The sequence below is a fragment of the Mchenga conophoros genome, linkage group LG12 (assembly GCF_057382185.1).
Source record: "Mchenga conophoros isolate Kocher_MC1m ecotype Shallow Benthic linkage group LG12, M_conophoros_male_GT1.1, whole genome shotgun sequence".
In the NCBI taxonomy this organism is placed as follows: Eukaryota; Metazoa; Chordata; class Actinopteri; order Cichliformes; family Cichlidae; genus Mchenga; species Mchenga conophoros.
Genome location: NC_140537.1, coordinates 31,292,174 through 31,306,253, shown reverse-complemented (window position 1 = coordinate 31,306,253; position 14,080 = coordinate 31,292,174). Strand labels below are relative to the sequence as shown.

Sequence of the window (14,080 nt, the reverse complement as noted above, 5' to 3'; positions counted from 1 at the left end):
TTAGTGACTGACCCATTATGCCCTCATGGGCAAAGCTATTGTCATGCAGGAAGATACCACTCCCACCTTTACAAAAATCCTTCATCATAGGATAAAGGAGATCATTAACAATTTTTTACAAGGGCCATTTCCAGAAACTGGACAACCACGCCCAAACCATGTCAGCAAAATGTCCCTCCCCTCACTGTTAGTGCCAGTGACTCTTTTTTTTTTTTTTCTTTAATTTTTCAATTGTCTGCGCCTCTCGTTTTGTTTGTGAAAATTCCTTGCGGAACCATTCACCGCTGGATACCCATCCCCACACGGACATGTTTCTTCGACACACTTAATCACAGACGCAACATTTGAAATGGTGAGTTTCATTGTCGCATTTACAGTCGCTATTTGTCAAATTGAGGTTGTTTCCTAATACGTTATAACGGTTCTAAACAGGCTACGAGTCACTTAAAGCATTGTGTAATAATGTAGTTCTTTGCGATAGCAGGCTAAGCTAGTCAAGTAGTGGAAGTTGAAGTTCGGGAGAATTTCCTTGTCTTCGTGATGTTTTTGATGTTCTTGTCTATTTTGCAGGCTGTTACACTTCACACAGATCTAGGAGACATTAAAATTGAATTGTTCTGTGAGCGCACACCGAGGGCATGTGAGGTAAATGTATTTCTCACCCTAACTCTCCCTAGCAATCAAGCCTTTTATTTTAAAACTCTTACATTTTATGGACCTTTACGTGAAAAAGTAAGACGATCCAGCACTCGATTTATTTTCTTCCACTAATTCAGGGTCGTAGGTGGGATGGCGTTTATCCTAACCCACTTGGATCTTGTGTTGTTGTAGTACGAAAGTACGCTAAAATGCAATTTGGGGGCTTTCTGTATGAAGTTTGCATGTTGGTCCTGTGTGTGTGCATGGGTCTATCGGATTCCTCCCACAGTCCAAAGGCGTGCCAGTTCTGAATTGAATGCAGGTGTAAATGATGATGATGATTATTGATAAATCAAATCAAATGAATGATTGGACTGATGTAGGACATTTCTAAGAGGTTACTGACCCGATTTCAGACTTTATTCAGATTTGTGTGCACCTGATGTGTCGGAATTACTTTCCAGCATGGCACAAGACTACAAAGAGCATTAAAAACTCAATTTAAAAACTCAGTTCTAAGATATACTGTCTGTAATGAAGATGGAAGAGGGGTGATGTGGTCACCTCTGGCAGATAAAGTTCTTTACAATGTAGACTCAGAAATGATCGTATTCTGTCAGGTAAATAAAGATAGTCAATTCTTAAGGGCGATGAAGGTGTTTAAGATTGCATTTTTTTTTTTAATGTAATAATAACATTTGTAAGTGTAATTTAAAAACATGACAAATACAAGAATTTGCATTTAATTTTGCTGGTGTTTTTTTGCAGAACTTTCTTGCTTTGTGTGCCAGCGGCTTCTACAATGGTTGCGTCTTCCACCGAAATATAAAGGGCTTCATGGTTCAGACTGGAGATCCTACAGGTACAGATGTTATTGTTGTTTTTGAAGTGGCAAAAAAATATATAAAATGAACTTCCTGTTCATTGCATCTTTGTTTTCTTATTAAAACCTCCAGGTACAGGTAAAGGAGGAACAAGCATGTGGGGGCGTAAATTTGAGGATGAGTTCAGTGAACACTTAAAAGTGAGTAAATCCTATAGCTAGTTGGTTTAAGCTGGTTTTACCCAAGTGTCATTCTGTGGGAATGTTTTTCGTTCTTCTGATTTCAGCATAATGTAAGAGGAGTGGTCTCCATGGCAAACAATGGTCCCAACACGAATGGCTCCCAGTTTTTCTTCACTTATGCCAAACAGCCTCACCTGGACATGAAGTACACAGTGTTTGGAAAGTAAGCATCTTATGCAAGCCAACAAAACAGGTTTATGATTGTGTGACCACCTACTGGCTTTGTTACCTCAGGTAAAATTGAAACATTTGCTGACTGCTTACCCTCTAAAATTTAGGATCATAGACGGCTTGGAAACACTGGATGAGCTGGAGAAGCTGCCTGTGAATGAAAAGACGTTCCGGCCACTGACTGAAACTCGGATAAAGGATGTCACCATTCATGCTAATCCTTTTGCTGGATAGCAGATTTTCACGTTCATATGATACAATGCTTGTTGCCTTGCTAAAGTCGAAATACTTTTCAAATGGTAGAACTGGAGAGTCCACTCACATGCCCAGACAGTGGGCAGAGTGCTGACTTCAAAGCTACAAAGTGTTAAATTGTCTTAACTTTTATACGGTGTAGTTCCTCATTTTGCAACTTCATGTAAAAAGTATATATAAATCAGGGGGATGTCTTGTTTCCTTTAGACAATAAACTTTGTAAACAAAAAATAAAATATGGATGTAACCACCATGATGTCACCCATTGGTTAGTGAAGTCTCATTCTGAAGTGTTTCAAAGTTGTTTTTTGAAGCTGACTGTCACAAGATGGAGGTGGATCTAAACAGGAGACCAGAGGAGGCCACACACTTCTTACTGACACATGAATGATATGTTGTTAACCAGTGAAAATAGCGTGGAAATTTCTTAGTTTCTGGTTGTAAAAATTACTATATTTTACAAACTGATTATGATTTACTTAGTTAACCTGAAACTAGCAGTTGAACCCAAAGTTATCAGGAAAGTGTTTGCTGAGGTTACATAACAAAGGAGCTGAGGATTGTTTCCCCATAGACTTCTTTGTAAACGCAAGTCTTTTTGGAACTTTACGAGTCGCCTCCTGCTGGTCGTTAAAAAGATATACAGGTTGAAGTTCGTTTCACCTTTCAGACGAAGATGTATCCGTATTTTACACTGTCTGTGCTTTAAATCAGTTTTGAAATTATTTTTGTCCTTAACAGGTTCCTTTCCATTTATTCAAGTACTCTAAAGGGGAATGTAATAAATTGCCAATGTTGCGTGTTTAAAAAAAAAAACAAAAAAACTTTTATAATAAAAACATTTTTGATTTTAGCATGTTTTCACAATATGTTTTACATGCAGCATCTTTTCCGCGAGAGTCCGCTTAACATCTTGTAGTCCTAAGAACTAGTTTGAACTACAAATGACTTATTGCGTCACATTGCGTCATCAGTAGTGGACAACTGTCACGCGGACCCTGGTAGAAATCATGGCTACAGGTGATGCGTTTAAAGTAAGTTTATTGCCTTGCGTGGGTTTACAGTCCTTCATGGTTGCTCATTTATGAGTTTGGTCATGTATTTATTATTATTCATTTATTTTATCCAGGCGAAAACTCATTGAGAGTTACATTTAACTTCCAAGAGGGACCTGGCTAATAAGGGCAACAAAAATGAACGAAATCCGGGCTTATTTCTGCAAGTTAAGATACCTTGGAGAAAGACTTGGAAGTGTTTTTGCTGTGCATTGTAGGTGTCATCTCTGAAGGGGAAAGTGGCCCTGATAACAGGCGCCAGCTCGGGAATTGGAGCCGGTACGAGCGTCCTGTTCGCTAAACTCGGAGCTCTGCTGGCTCTGAACGGCCGCGATGTGGAAAACCTCAACAAAGTAGCCAAAGAATGCACAGACTGTGGAGCCGACGAGGTACATAACGTAGTATGCTTCATATATATATGCACACACTTCCATAATGTAGTTGAATAAACACAAGTTGGATGCTGTAATAAAAATATTATACTTTTATACATTTTCTAGCGGTTGGTACAACCTCCTGTGACCTCCTGGTGGTCAATTTAATGACCAACAGCAGGTCAATTTAATGAGCAGAACTAAGTTATTAAACAATTTTAGTGTTTGTAACTACATCAGAATTACAAAAACAAGCATAGAGATGCATATACCTACTTACTGTATACTTTGTAAGTTACACCTTACTAGTAGCTTTTTTGCCTTCACAACTGCCTTAAATCTTCACGGCATAGATGCAAGAACATACAGGAAACATTTTGGAGATTTTGGTCCATATTGATTTGATAGTGTCAGACAGCTGCTGCAGGTTTGTCTCCTGCATGTCTATTTTACAAATCTCCCATTTCACCACAATGCCAGAGCTCATCTGTTGGACTCTGGTCATTTTGGAGGGCATTTGAACAAAGTGCAAAGTCATTTTCATGTTCAAAGTGTGTCAAGAAAACACTATTACACCTTCAGCAGCAGCCTGAACCTTTGATGCTATGCAGGATGGATCTGTGCTTTCATGTTGTTTACGCCAAATTCTGAGCCTACCATCCAAAGCAGCAGGAATGGCACCTGCTGTGGTACCCTGTGTGGTCTTCTGCTGTGGTAGTCCATCTATTTCAAGGTTTAATGTGTTGCATTTAGTAATACTCTAAATACTCAGAGACTGACTAATTAGATATTTGCATTGTAACTAACAAAGTGACTGGTGAGTGTAAAGAAGCAGTTTTTAAGGCTGGTGCCACTATTGTTATTACTTGACCATTATTTGTGCCATTAACAAAACAGTTTGTTCTGTATTTACTGTTACTTTAGTGTTGAAGGCATACATTTTTGTCAACTTTATAACTAATTTAAAAACCAGTTCTTAATGAAAGGTTGTGTGTGCATGCAGCCTCTACTCGTTCCTGGAGACCTGACTGATGAGGAGATTGTAAAAAGCACGGTGGAGAAAACTATCGCTCACTTCGGCCGGCTGGATGTGCTGGTCAACAGTGCTGGCATACTGGCAATGGGCAGCATCGAGACAACAGACCTGGCTCAGTATGACAAGGTCATGAACGTTAATGTGAGGTAGGAGACCTGGCTTTATGTAGGAGATGTATTGGTGTCAGTTTCACAAAGCCATATAGTTGTTGATTATCAGAATCAGAATCAGAATACTTTATTGATCCCTGGGGGAAATTATTTTTTGTTACAGTGCTCCATTTTAAACCAACATTAAGACAAGACAGACAATACACTAACTAAGAATAGTACAATATATACATATATATACATACATACATACATAAGTCACTCATAAATAATAGTTGGAAAAGAAACATGTGTAGTTGTAGCAGCAAACAGTGTGTTAAGTGGATGCGTTGTACAGGGAGATGGCCACAGGCAGGAATGATTTCCTGTGTCGTTCAGTGGTGCTTTTCGGTAATCTCAGTCTCTCACTGAACGAGCTCCTGTGACTGACCAACATGTCATGGAGTGGGTGGGATTAAAGAAGAGGTTAAATATAAAACTGGGAAAGAGAAATCATTTATTACATGGCACTCTTCATATATTAAGAATATCTTTATAATAATGATACTTGTCAACCTGTGAGGGTATTTTTTAAGATGCTGCATTTGAATACAACTGAATATGATATTTATTTTATTTAAATATTCTAAACTGTACGTGACGTTTAACAGTTAATATTTTATTATTTTGTGAGCAGTTTAGCAGTGCTTTCTCTTTAACGTGTGCATGCGTGCTTGAAAAGTAGAATTAAGCATGTTTAACCATTTTTCCACACCATGGACACAATGAAGCTGCATGTATGAAAATGTGAGGCTGCTAAAATATAAAATGTTAAACAATTGATAAGAACACGGTATCCTTTTGAAGTCGATTTTTTTACATACTTAGGATGGCCAATCCTTCTAATGTAGGATCCATTTAGTCCTACATTAATTCTATTGTGCTGTAAAAACAGGTTGGAATTCACAAGCAGAAAGTGAATTCTGTGCAAATACAGATTTAACACTGCCATTATCGACAGGAACATTATCTCAGTAGAACCATTCATCAGCTGTCTAGACTGGATGTAGCCTGATTAATGTAGGCCTTGGTGAGATACTGCTTTTACTACAATGGTGAAGCCAATCACAGATGTCAGGATGTTAACTGACCAAGCACTGGTTATTATACTGAGTCATAACTGCATATTTAATGTTCAAAGACTTTTAAAAGTAATTTTAGTTCATATATTACAGATCTATATACCACCTGACCCAACTTTGTGTACCGCACCTGATCAAGACCAAAGGCTCCATCGTCAATGTATCCAGTGTGAACGGACAGAGATCAGTGGGTACTCTGCATGTAGACGCAATATTTAAACAGCACCATCCATATGAAATATCTTTATGAACTTATGTGTTATAAAGCATCTTCAAAGAAGTGTAATTTTTCTCTCTGTAGTTCCCTGGTGTGTTGGCCTATTGCATGTCCAAGGCTGCTATTGATCAGTTTACACGTTGCATAGCACTTGGTGAGCTCTTTATTACCTTCATGTGGACAGCAATATAAAAGTTTGCATTGGCATATAAGAATGGCCCATCATATAACTACTTTTTTAAATTTCAGAGCTGGCATCAAAGCAGGTTAGAGTGAACTCTGTCTGGTAAGTGCAATAAACATGTTATCGTTGCACAGGTTCAGATTTATGATCACATTCATTTCTCATTCTTCTTTTAATAAGAAGTTTTTCAAACGTGCAGTGCGGCCCTTCACATTTTCAGATTTTCAGCGGATAGTGCTGATAAAAGTGAAAATAGTGAAAATAGCACAAGCAAAGTGGGCATCATATGCCTCCTGCCTGCTCTAACGATGCAGCACCCTGGTTTAAACCAAACAAAGAATTTGACATCTCAAGCAACTCCCGTGGGCGGCTGTGGCTGAGGTGGCACAGCAAGTCATTTCCCAATTGGAACGGTCAGTGGATCAATCTCTGACTCATCCAGCCTCGTGCCGAAGTGTTCTTAGGCACCCCTGATGCATCCATCGGAGTGCGAGTGTGCGCGCCACTGTTACAAAGTGCTTAGAAAGCACTGTGTGATTTTGTGTGTGATTGGGTGGATGGAACTTGCAGTAGAAAGTGCTTTGAGTGCTCAACTGAATAGAAAGGTGTTGTATAAGTATCAGTCCATTTACCTGCTGCTGTGTGCTGCAAAGAAGGGGCAACTTCAAACTCCTGAACTGGTTCTCCAAACTTTTTCAAGAGTCCATGTGTGAAAACTGCTTTCAATTCTGTGCTGTTTGACTGTCCAAAACTCTGATGGGGAGAAAAAATTCATTTCTGATTTTATTTGTTCAGTCCTGGTGTGATCATCACCGATGTCCACAAGAGAGCGGGACTAAATGACGAACAGTATACCCAGGTAATATTTACTGTATTCAGCTGAATAAATATGTATAGAATCTCAGTCATGCAACTCAAGTCATCTCAAATGTGAGGATCTATTTCTTTAACTTTTTTTAGCAACAGAACCAAAAGTGTAGCATTATTTTCTTATTGTTTTATGTTTTTACCACCAGTTTCTTGATAAGTGTAAGCAGACCCATGCCCTCGGTCGACCAGGCGAGGTGGAAGAAGTGGCCCACAGCATTGCTTTCCTGGCATCTGATGCTGCCAGCTTCATTACTGGAGTCAACCTGCCAATTGATGGCGGCCGTCATGCCATGTGCCCGAGATAAGACCGTGTATGTACAGCATCCTGTACAAACATGGTCTTAACTGGTCTTATCAACACCCATACAGCACTCTGCTAATATAACACTTTTAAACCTGGAGTCTGTCTGTGTTTTTGAATTGCGTAAGACTGCAGTAACATTGCCCCTAATGGCATTAAAATTTAAATGATGATGAAAGCTGCTAGAGAAAAAAGACATCACAGACACCATTTACCTTCATCTGTACAATGGTAGTAGTGGCTGGCACGACATCAAATTTCCAGGTGTGAAATGAACAAAAGGAAAGTAAAGTGTCACAAACAGGCAGTTTAAATGCATTTATTTTGTTGCGTTTGAAAATTTTCCTTTGAAGAAAAACTCGGAAAGCTACTTATCAACAAAGCTTTCAGACTTTTTATCGAATTACCTATCGAGGCGTTAGACTTAAACGTCTGTGCAGACCAAAACAATGTTAGCTTGTGTACCATGGTAGTTAAGAGTTGTATAGTGTAAAAACAAAAAAAATATCCTCTGAGTCGTTATCATTATTGCATATTTCAGTAAGAACCTTTAAACCTCCGAATGACAAAAAAATAAAATACAATCCTAAAACGGTGCCTAGTTTGAAGATTTTAAATAATCTTTAAATAGAATCCACTGATAATAAATGTTGCATAGCTATACATTTACATTTTGACAAACTGAAATTATTTTGTCAGAATCATACAAAGAATATTGAAAACGGTAATACCTTGAAAATATAATTTAAGAAATTTGGCCTGTATGTATACGTAACAGTCTTCCCTTTAAAAGCACAGACCTAGCTTTGCTGACAAGAGTTTATCATACGCGTGTCGACTGCGGCAGCACCAGGTGTCACCTCTGTGTCATCCCAGATCATATCAGGCAACGACTTGTTTTGCTGCGGGATGGGAGGAACAGAACGAGGTAGCATCTTGACACTTTTTTTTTCAGTTCACACGAGAAATCTTTGCTCCACCTTGACATTTAAGGCACCCCACAGCAGTTATTTGTGTGAAGATATCCGCATAAATGTGGTGTCTCGTAGCACTTGACAGTTAATAGAGGCTCAAAAAGACTTACCTGGAGACTGTGTGTGTGTGCTTGTAGCACACTATACCTGAATGAGTGATATGACATTGATACGGTGTATCCTTAAAGGCTGTGTAACAATAACTATTGCACTTTATCTTACAATATACAGTACATATACATGTTTAAATAATACTTAAACGTTGAAAGAAGGAGTAACTGAATTTGAACTGTTCTGTATTTCCATACAAGTCAGACCGTGAAGAAACTATGATACACCGTGGTCTGAGAGATGACAGAAATGAGACGTTCATAATACTTCCTTCCAAAAGGGGCATCCAGGTCTTGTGTCACACAAACAAGTCTCTAACAAAAGGAGCTTATTGTGTTGCATATGCTGATTAGTGCCAGAAGTCTTATCTCTGCGATTCCAACGGGCCTTCTTTATCTGGCGCCCCTCCTGTTTCTGCAGTCCAAGCATATTTTGGGGAGAAAAAAAATGGGAGGTTGTTTTTTTTGTGTTTTTTTCTTTTTTGCAAATCACTGAAGTGCTGTTCTCCCTAATCCAAAATCTTCCATGAAGTCACTGCTTTTAGGAGCGTGCCACAGTCATTTATAAGAAGCACACAGGTCCAACCTCTAGGTGATAGTGTGCCCCGGGCTCTGCAGTTGGGAGGTTGTGCACATCCACTATGGGGAGTAAGTTTGGATCCTGGCTCTGGAAGATAAAATGCGTCTGATGCCAGCGCCCATCCTTGATCTGAAAGCCAGATTTGCATAGTGTTATGGGATATAATCACAAAATTGCATGAAAGAATCAGTTCTCCGTCGCCTGGCGTCATTTCTATATTGACACAATTTTATCAGCTCATTTTCAGATATCCATCACTGTCTTCAAAACCAGTGCAAAAAGAGGTAAATGGAATTTAACTGGGCCCCTCACTGAAAAAGCAGTCTATTCTCGATAATCCTCAGACGTCACTGGGAATAATTTTAATTGGAATGACTTTCTACCAAAGAAATGCTCCTTCCAGAAACTACTGACAAAGAGTTTTGTGGATTATCCAAAGTAACCGGGACAGGATTTATGGAAAGAAGGCTAATGCTGCATTCCTTTTTTTGAGCACATCAAACCAAACTGCATTAACCCACAAAATATTAGGTTGAATATTGAAGAATGGAGCTGGGGTGAGAAGGTGATTAGCTTTGTGAAGCATGAAGGCTTAAAGAAAAAAACTAAACAAAAAACTTGGTTAACCAGTATCTCTGTATAACTGATGAAACAGCCAACTGGCTGTTAAAACATTAAGTTATGTTTTTAGAGGAACTTGTCATAAAGTCTTTAAAGCACGTGATGCTCTATAACAGCGGTCCCCAACCTCCGGCCCACGGACCGGTACCGGTCTGTGAGTCATTTGGAACCGGACCGCAAGAGTTGAGGCTCGGGTGTGAAATTTATGGTTTTCAACGTTATTTTTTTTTAGTGTTTTTATCATTAACTCGGTTTCCCTGGGTCTTTTCCTGTCTTATGAATGAATCTTCTTTTTTTGGTACCGGTGCTGGTTTTATTTTGTTGTATTTATCCGCGACACCTTAAAGGCCGGTCCGTGACAATATTGTCGGACATAAACCGGTCCGTGGTGCAAAAAAGGTTGGGGACCGCTGCCCTAAAAGGAAAAAAAAAACATTTTTTGCTTTGTACAAAAAACCCCAACATACATTAATAATACAATTAAGACCAAAGTACTGAGTATTGCATTGACTTCAGTGCCATAACGGTAACGACGCATACCCAGCAGTCATCTCTGGGTATGAGCGGCTGCAGGAGGTCTCCTGCTCCAATCCTCTCCCCTGTCCAGGCCTTGAAGCTTACAGCTGTGGATGAACGTTGCAGCGAAGGCCCTGCTGCCCACACAGACATGTTGAGGCAGTGAATGATGATGTGCTGCACAGCCTCAGTGCTCAAAAGGTGGATGAAGTTCATCTGGATGCGACCGACCCCGGTGTCCAACTATAAAGTAAGTAGATTTTTCTCAATGCATTTAAATGTGAAAAGGTCAAGTTCAGAATCTGGACGACGTGGTGTTATGACAAACTAATTTGCTGTATACTGAGTGTATTGGCTTCATCTTACATCATTTACTCTTTTTGACCATGATTTTTGAAGTAAATGTACTATAGTACGTTCAGAAAAGCAGTTAAACTAAGATAAATGATAGCAACCCCTAACAATTGTTAATTTACAATTAAAAATAACCAATTGTTAGTCTTTCTAATGGACAGACTTGAGCACAATCTGTTTGGATGTTGATAACAGACTGCAGCTCTGCTATGAATCTGAATGAGGTACATCTGGATCACAGATTGTACCTTAATTATGACTATCTAACCCTGTTATTATATTCACAGTTTACCAAGGAAATAGATCAGTCCATATTTGTGTTATTGTGTGCCATTCGGTGTTTTGTTGCAATATCTTCAAGCTGAAATGACAAAAGAATCAGTGGATAAAGGGTATTTTCAGAGTCTGAGGATTTACCTGCCAACTCAGTGTGTGTTTGATGATGACTTGGCCAAGTCTGAAGACCAAATGTGATGCCTTAAGATTCACTACGACTGTGATCTTTCCAAATAGTCCTAGAGTTTATTGTGCAGAGCCAGAAATTGAACAGCTGTGCTCCTTTATTTATTGCACGAGTGTCATTATGCACACACATGGCCCATCTTAAACCCCAAGCCTCTCTACTTTTTCAGAAATCTTTCTGAAGCCAACACGAGGAAAACATTTTCCACAAGGACACAAGTGGATTTGATATTTACCCACCGTCTGCATAGTATTCAAAGCAATCTTGTCTGTATCTAAGTGACATGTATTTACATTTTACAGGATATTGTATCTAGCTGAGGCAAATGGATACAAATAGATAACCTAACCTTGGAAACTGTGAGAGGCTTCAGGCAAGTTTGTCCTCCACCAGTGAAGTTGCAAGTCACCTCAATCATGTCAGCTACGCATCCGAGGTTTGGATCAATCCAGTAAGTGCCTTTCAACATGAAGGAAGGATGGGAGAACAACCCTTAACTACATAAACAGAGACCATATGTGCGCAGAAATGATGGTCCTGTTTAAATATTTCCTCACCGTCATACATCTTCTGCTCACAGTTGTAGAGATCTCTGCAGATTCGGGCAGGATTGTCGCGGGTTCCCAGCGGGTTCTTAAGACTCTGGATCAGAGTGCTGAGATGCTGCAGCATCTTAAATATCTCATTGCCCTGGTCTAACATGGGCAGGTCCATGCTCGGATAATTCTAATTTGCACATAAATAAATCACTTGAGGTTTTGAAATTTGTCTTTAAGTACATGAAACTTCATTTCATTGTTAACTGTTGGTTTATTTGTAGCTATTCTTGAAAACTGTGATAGTCATGACTATATTCTGTACTGCTGCAGTGACCCAATTAACTTTAGCTGCATAGTTTCCATCAATACAAACCTCTTGTCTCAGTGCAGCATGAGAATCAATAATGACTTGAAAAGCAGCACCGAGGGCTTCATTTCTCTGCCAGAAAAAAAAAGTAGCAAGGCATGAAGGTAACTTGCATTATGTGATTAATCCCAGAAAAATCCAGTTTAACAAAACAGGTGAAACACACTTACAAGTGAAAGGGCAGAACTGGGACGCCCCTAGAAAACAACAGAAAAAAACCTGTTATATTACAACTTACTTTGTCTTATCTGCATTTATGTAACAACAGCCGTTTAGTGCATTTGTGTTCATGAAACAGTTCTGTAAATCCTGATCTACCCTGTCGGTGGTGGTGTTTAATTTTCTCCCAACGTGCAGATAAGACACAATCATGAATGCAGAGGAAATGAGGCATGAAAAAGCAGGAAATAAAGCGTATCAAATGCAGAAAAGAAAAGCTGCTAGCCAAAAGCTATTTGTATTAGATCACAGTGGGGGGAAAAGCAGGTGTAACTAGTTAGATTATCCTGTAAATAGCACCGTATGTTTATAGTTTAAAGTGTACATGTACAAATGACTTTTTACTCTTCAAATTATTTTCCAGCAGACTTAAAGGGAATCCCACGTTTTCCTACTTTTTACTCTCAGCGTGTCTCAGTCTGTTCTCCCACTAAATCATCCTGTCTTTGCCAGAGATCAATTAATTTATTTATATTTTCTGGAAAATACAAGTCATCCATTTCAACTAAACATAATTTTCCCTGGCATTTCCCCCCACACGCATGAAACATCAAAATCAACCCCAGATTGTCTGAAACAGAAATCTGCCTTAGAAAAAGAAGAACTCACGGTTGGTCCAGGTGGTCCACGAGGACCAGGAGATCCCTAAAAAGTTCCATTCACACATTAGGCTTCAAAATATTTATAACTTGGCTTTTATAAAAAGTGATTAAGGTCATTTATTTCTTTTCATGCTTTAAAAAAGTAATGTAAAAGCTACAGATATGATTAATTACTCACTCTAGGTCCCTGCGTCCCCTGTTAGAGAGATGAAAGCAATACAATCAATATAAGTGCAGAGACGACTTTATATTATCTTGTACAGTGTAATGGCATCTTAGTGCTACCAATTCAACAGACAGTCTTTATCTACTGTATTTTGAATTGCCCTCTTGCTTCTTTGCAAGCCTACACTCAGAAATCTTATTTCCACACAGCAAATCCTATTTCCACACAGCAAACCCATACATGAATGTTGTTGGCGTTTTAAGAGTGAGGTTGCGAATTATCCCTGTGTATGAGCACTCAACAAACCTCTTAAAAAGCTTGAGAGGAGCAAGCAGCCAACATTTATCACCCTGACAGGATTTCCACAGCAGCTAAGTGTCACTGTGAGTGTAACAACAAACAGTGGAACACAATAGGAAATGAAAAGTCCTGAGGGCAAAGGAGGCTGAGCGGTGTGCTGTCTCCATACTAAGTATCCTATTCTGTGCTCACAGTAAAGACAGAAAAGGATTCATCAAAACAGCGCCACGCACCGTCTCCCCTCGACTTCCTTTGTCACCCTGGGGTCCCTGATGGAGAGAAACAAGACAAAGGATCACTCCATCATTGCCAAAAAACCAGGGAGAAGTCACATAAAGCTTGGCACATGGGATGACATACGAGGTACATACAGGATGACCGCTGGGGCCAATGATGCCAACGGGGCCCAAAGCACCCTCCATACCCTGGAAAGCAGAAGCATGTAAGTGACTGAGGACGGATGATGTAGCATCTGATGAAGTGGTACTTAATTTTCATGCCAAGTGTGCAGTTTGTGAGAGTTCAGTGCACAGAAATTGGCTGAAATACTGCACCAAGTTGCCAAACTACCGTTAATCTTCATCTTACCATCAAACCACGTGGTCCTTTTGGTCCCTGTATTCCTGCTGGGCCAGTGTCTCCTGGAGGTCCCTAGAAACAAGCCCAAGAAAAAAAAGACAATAGTATTTGTATTTCTTTGTCTAAACCAAACATGTTATTTAAAGTAGTGAGAACACATCCAAAGCTGTGTGCTACATGTGGGAAACTGGATGATGGGAAACCCTGATTCTCATGATATTGTCTGATGTTGATATGTTTAAACAGCTATATGCCAGTTTTAAGCTGTCCTCCATCACCATTAAAGCTGCT

General features: G+C 39.5%; 3 protein-coding genes across 3 annotated transcripts in view; 2 read left to right on the top strand and 1 right to left on the bottom strand.

Moving 5' to 3' along the window:
- Nucleotides 1–244: 244 nt before the first annotated feature.
- Nucleotides 245–2,392, top strand: ppil3 (peptidylprolyl isomerase (cyclophilin)-like 3). The gene is made up of 6 exons (XM_085293178.1): nt 245–352; nt 571–645; nt 1,408–1,501; nt 1,596–1,663; nt 1,750–1,868; nt 1,984–2,392. Exons 1-6 carry the CDS (start codon nt 350–352, stop codon nt 2,108–2,110), a joined length of 486 nt encoding a protein of 161 aa, XP_085149304.1. The 5' UTR covers nt 245–349; the 3' UTR covers nt 2,111–2,392.
- A 699-nt stretch (nt 2,393–3,091) lies between these two features.
- On the top strand, nt 3,092–7,499 carry LOC146562963 (uncharacterized). Its single transcript, XM_085295257.1, has 8 exons — nt 3,092–3,165; nt 3,405–3,575; nt 4,564–4,742; nt 5,921–6,014; nt 6,129–6,198; nt 6,294–6,330; nt 7,024–7,087; nt 7,245–7,499. The coding sequence occupies exons 1-8, from the start codon at nt 3,142–3,144 to the stop codon at nt 7,401–7,403; spliced, it is 798 nt and encodes a 265-aa protein (XP_085151383.1). The 5' UTR covers nt 3,092–3,141; the 3' UTR covers nt 7,404–7,499.
- A 33-nt stretch (nt 7,500–7,532) lies between these two features.
- col27a1b (collagen, type XXVII, alpha 1b) overlaps nt 7,533–14,080 on the bottom strand; it is a 67,294-nt gene continuing 60,746 nt past the window's right edge. Inside the window, exons 52-62 of the mRNA XM_085295256.1 lie at nt 13,799–13,861; nt 13,582–13,635; nt 13,444–13,479; nt 12,923–12,940; nt 12,752–12,787; nt 12,094–12,120; nt 11,930–11,995; nt 11,575–11,743; nt 11,367–11,476; nt 10,225–10,443; nt 7,533–9,192 (exon numbers count right to left, since the gene is read on the bottom strand). Of these exons, the coding sequence (XP_085151382.1) occupies nt 9,046–9,192; nt 10,225–10,443; nt 11,367–11,476; nt 11,575–11,743; nt 11,930–11,995; nt 12,094–12,120; nt 12,752–12,787; nt 12,923–12,940; nt 13,444–13,479; nt 13,582–13,635; nt 13,799–13,861 (945 nt within the window). The 3' untranslated portion in view covers nt 7,533–9,045. The remainder of the gene's footprint in view (nt 9,193–10,224; nt 10,444–11,366; nt 11,477–11,574; nt 11,744–11,929; nt 11,996–12,093; nt 12,121–12,751; nt 12,788–12,922; nt 12,941–13,443; nt 13,480–13,581; nt 13,636–13,798; nt 13,862–14,080) is intronic.

Bases quoted from the DNA above. Each gene is read 5' to 3' on its own strand.
- ppil3 (XM_085293178.1), top strand. The intron at 646-1,407 runs GTAAATGTATTT...GTTTTTTTGCAG, and splicing joins GCACACCGAGGGCATGTGAG to AACTTTCTTGCTTTGTGTGC. The intron at 1,869-1,983 runs GTAAGCATCTTA...TCTAAAATTTAG, and splicing joins AAGTACACAGTGTTTGGAAA to GATCATAGACGGCTTGGAAA.
- LOC146562963 (XM_085295257.1), top strand. From the start codon at position 3,142: ATGGCTACAGGTGATGCGTTTAAA. The intron at 6,199-6,293 runs GTGAGCTCTTTA...TTTAAATTTCAG, and splicing joins TACACGTTGCATAGCACTTG to AGCTGGCATCAAAGCAGGTT. The intron at 7,088-7,244 runs GTAATATTTACT...TTTTACCACCAG, and splicing joins ATGACGAACAGTATACCCAG to TTTCTTGATAAGTGTAAGCA.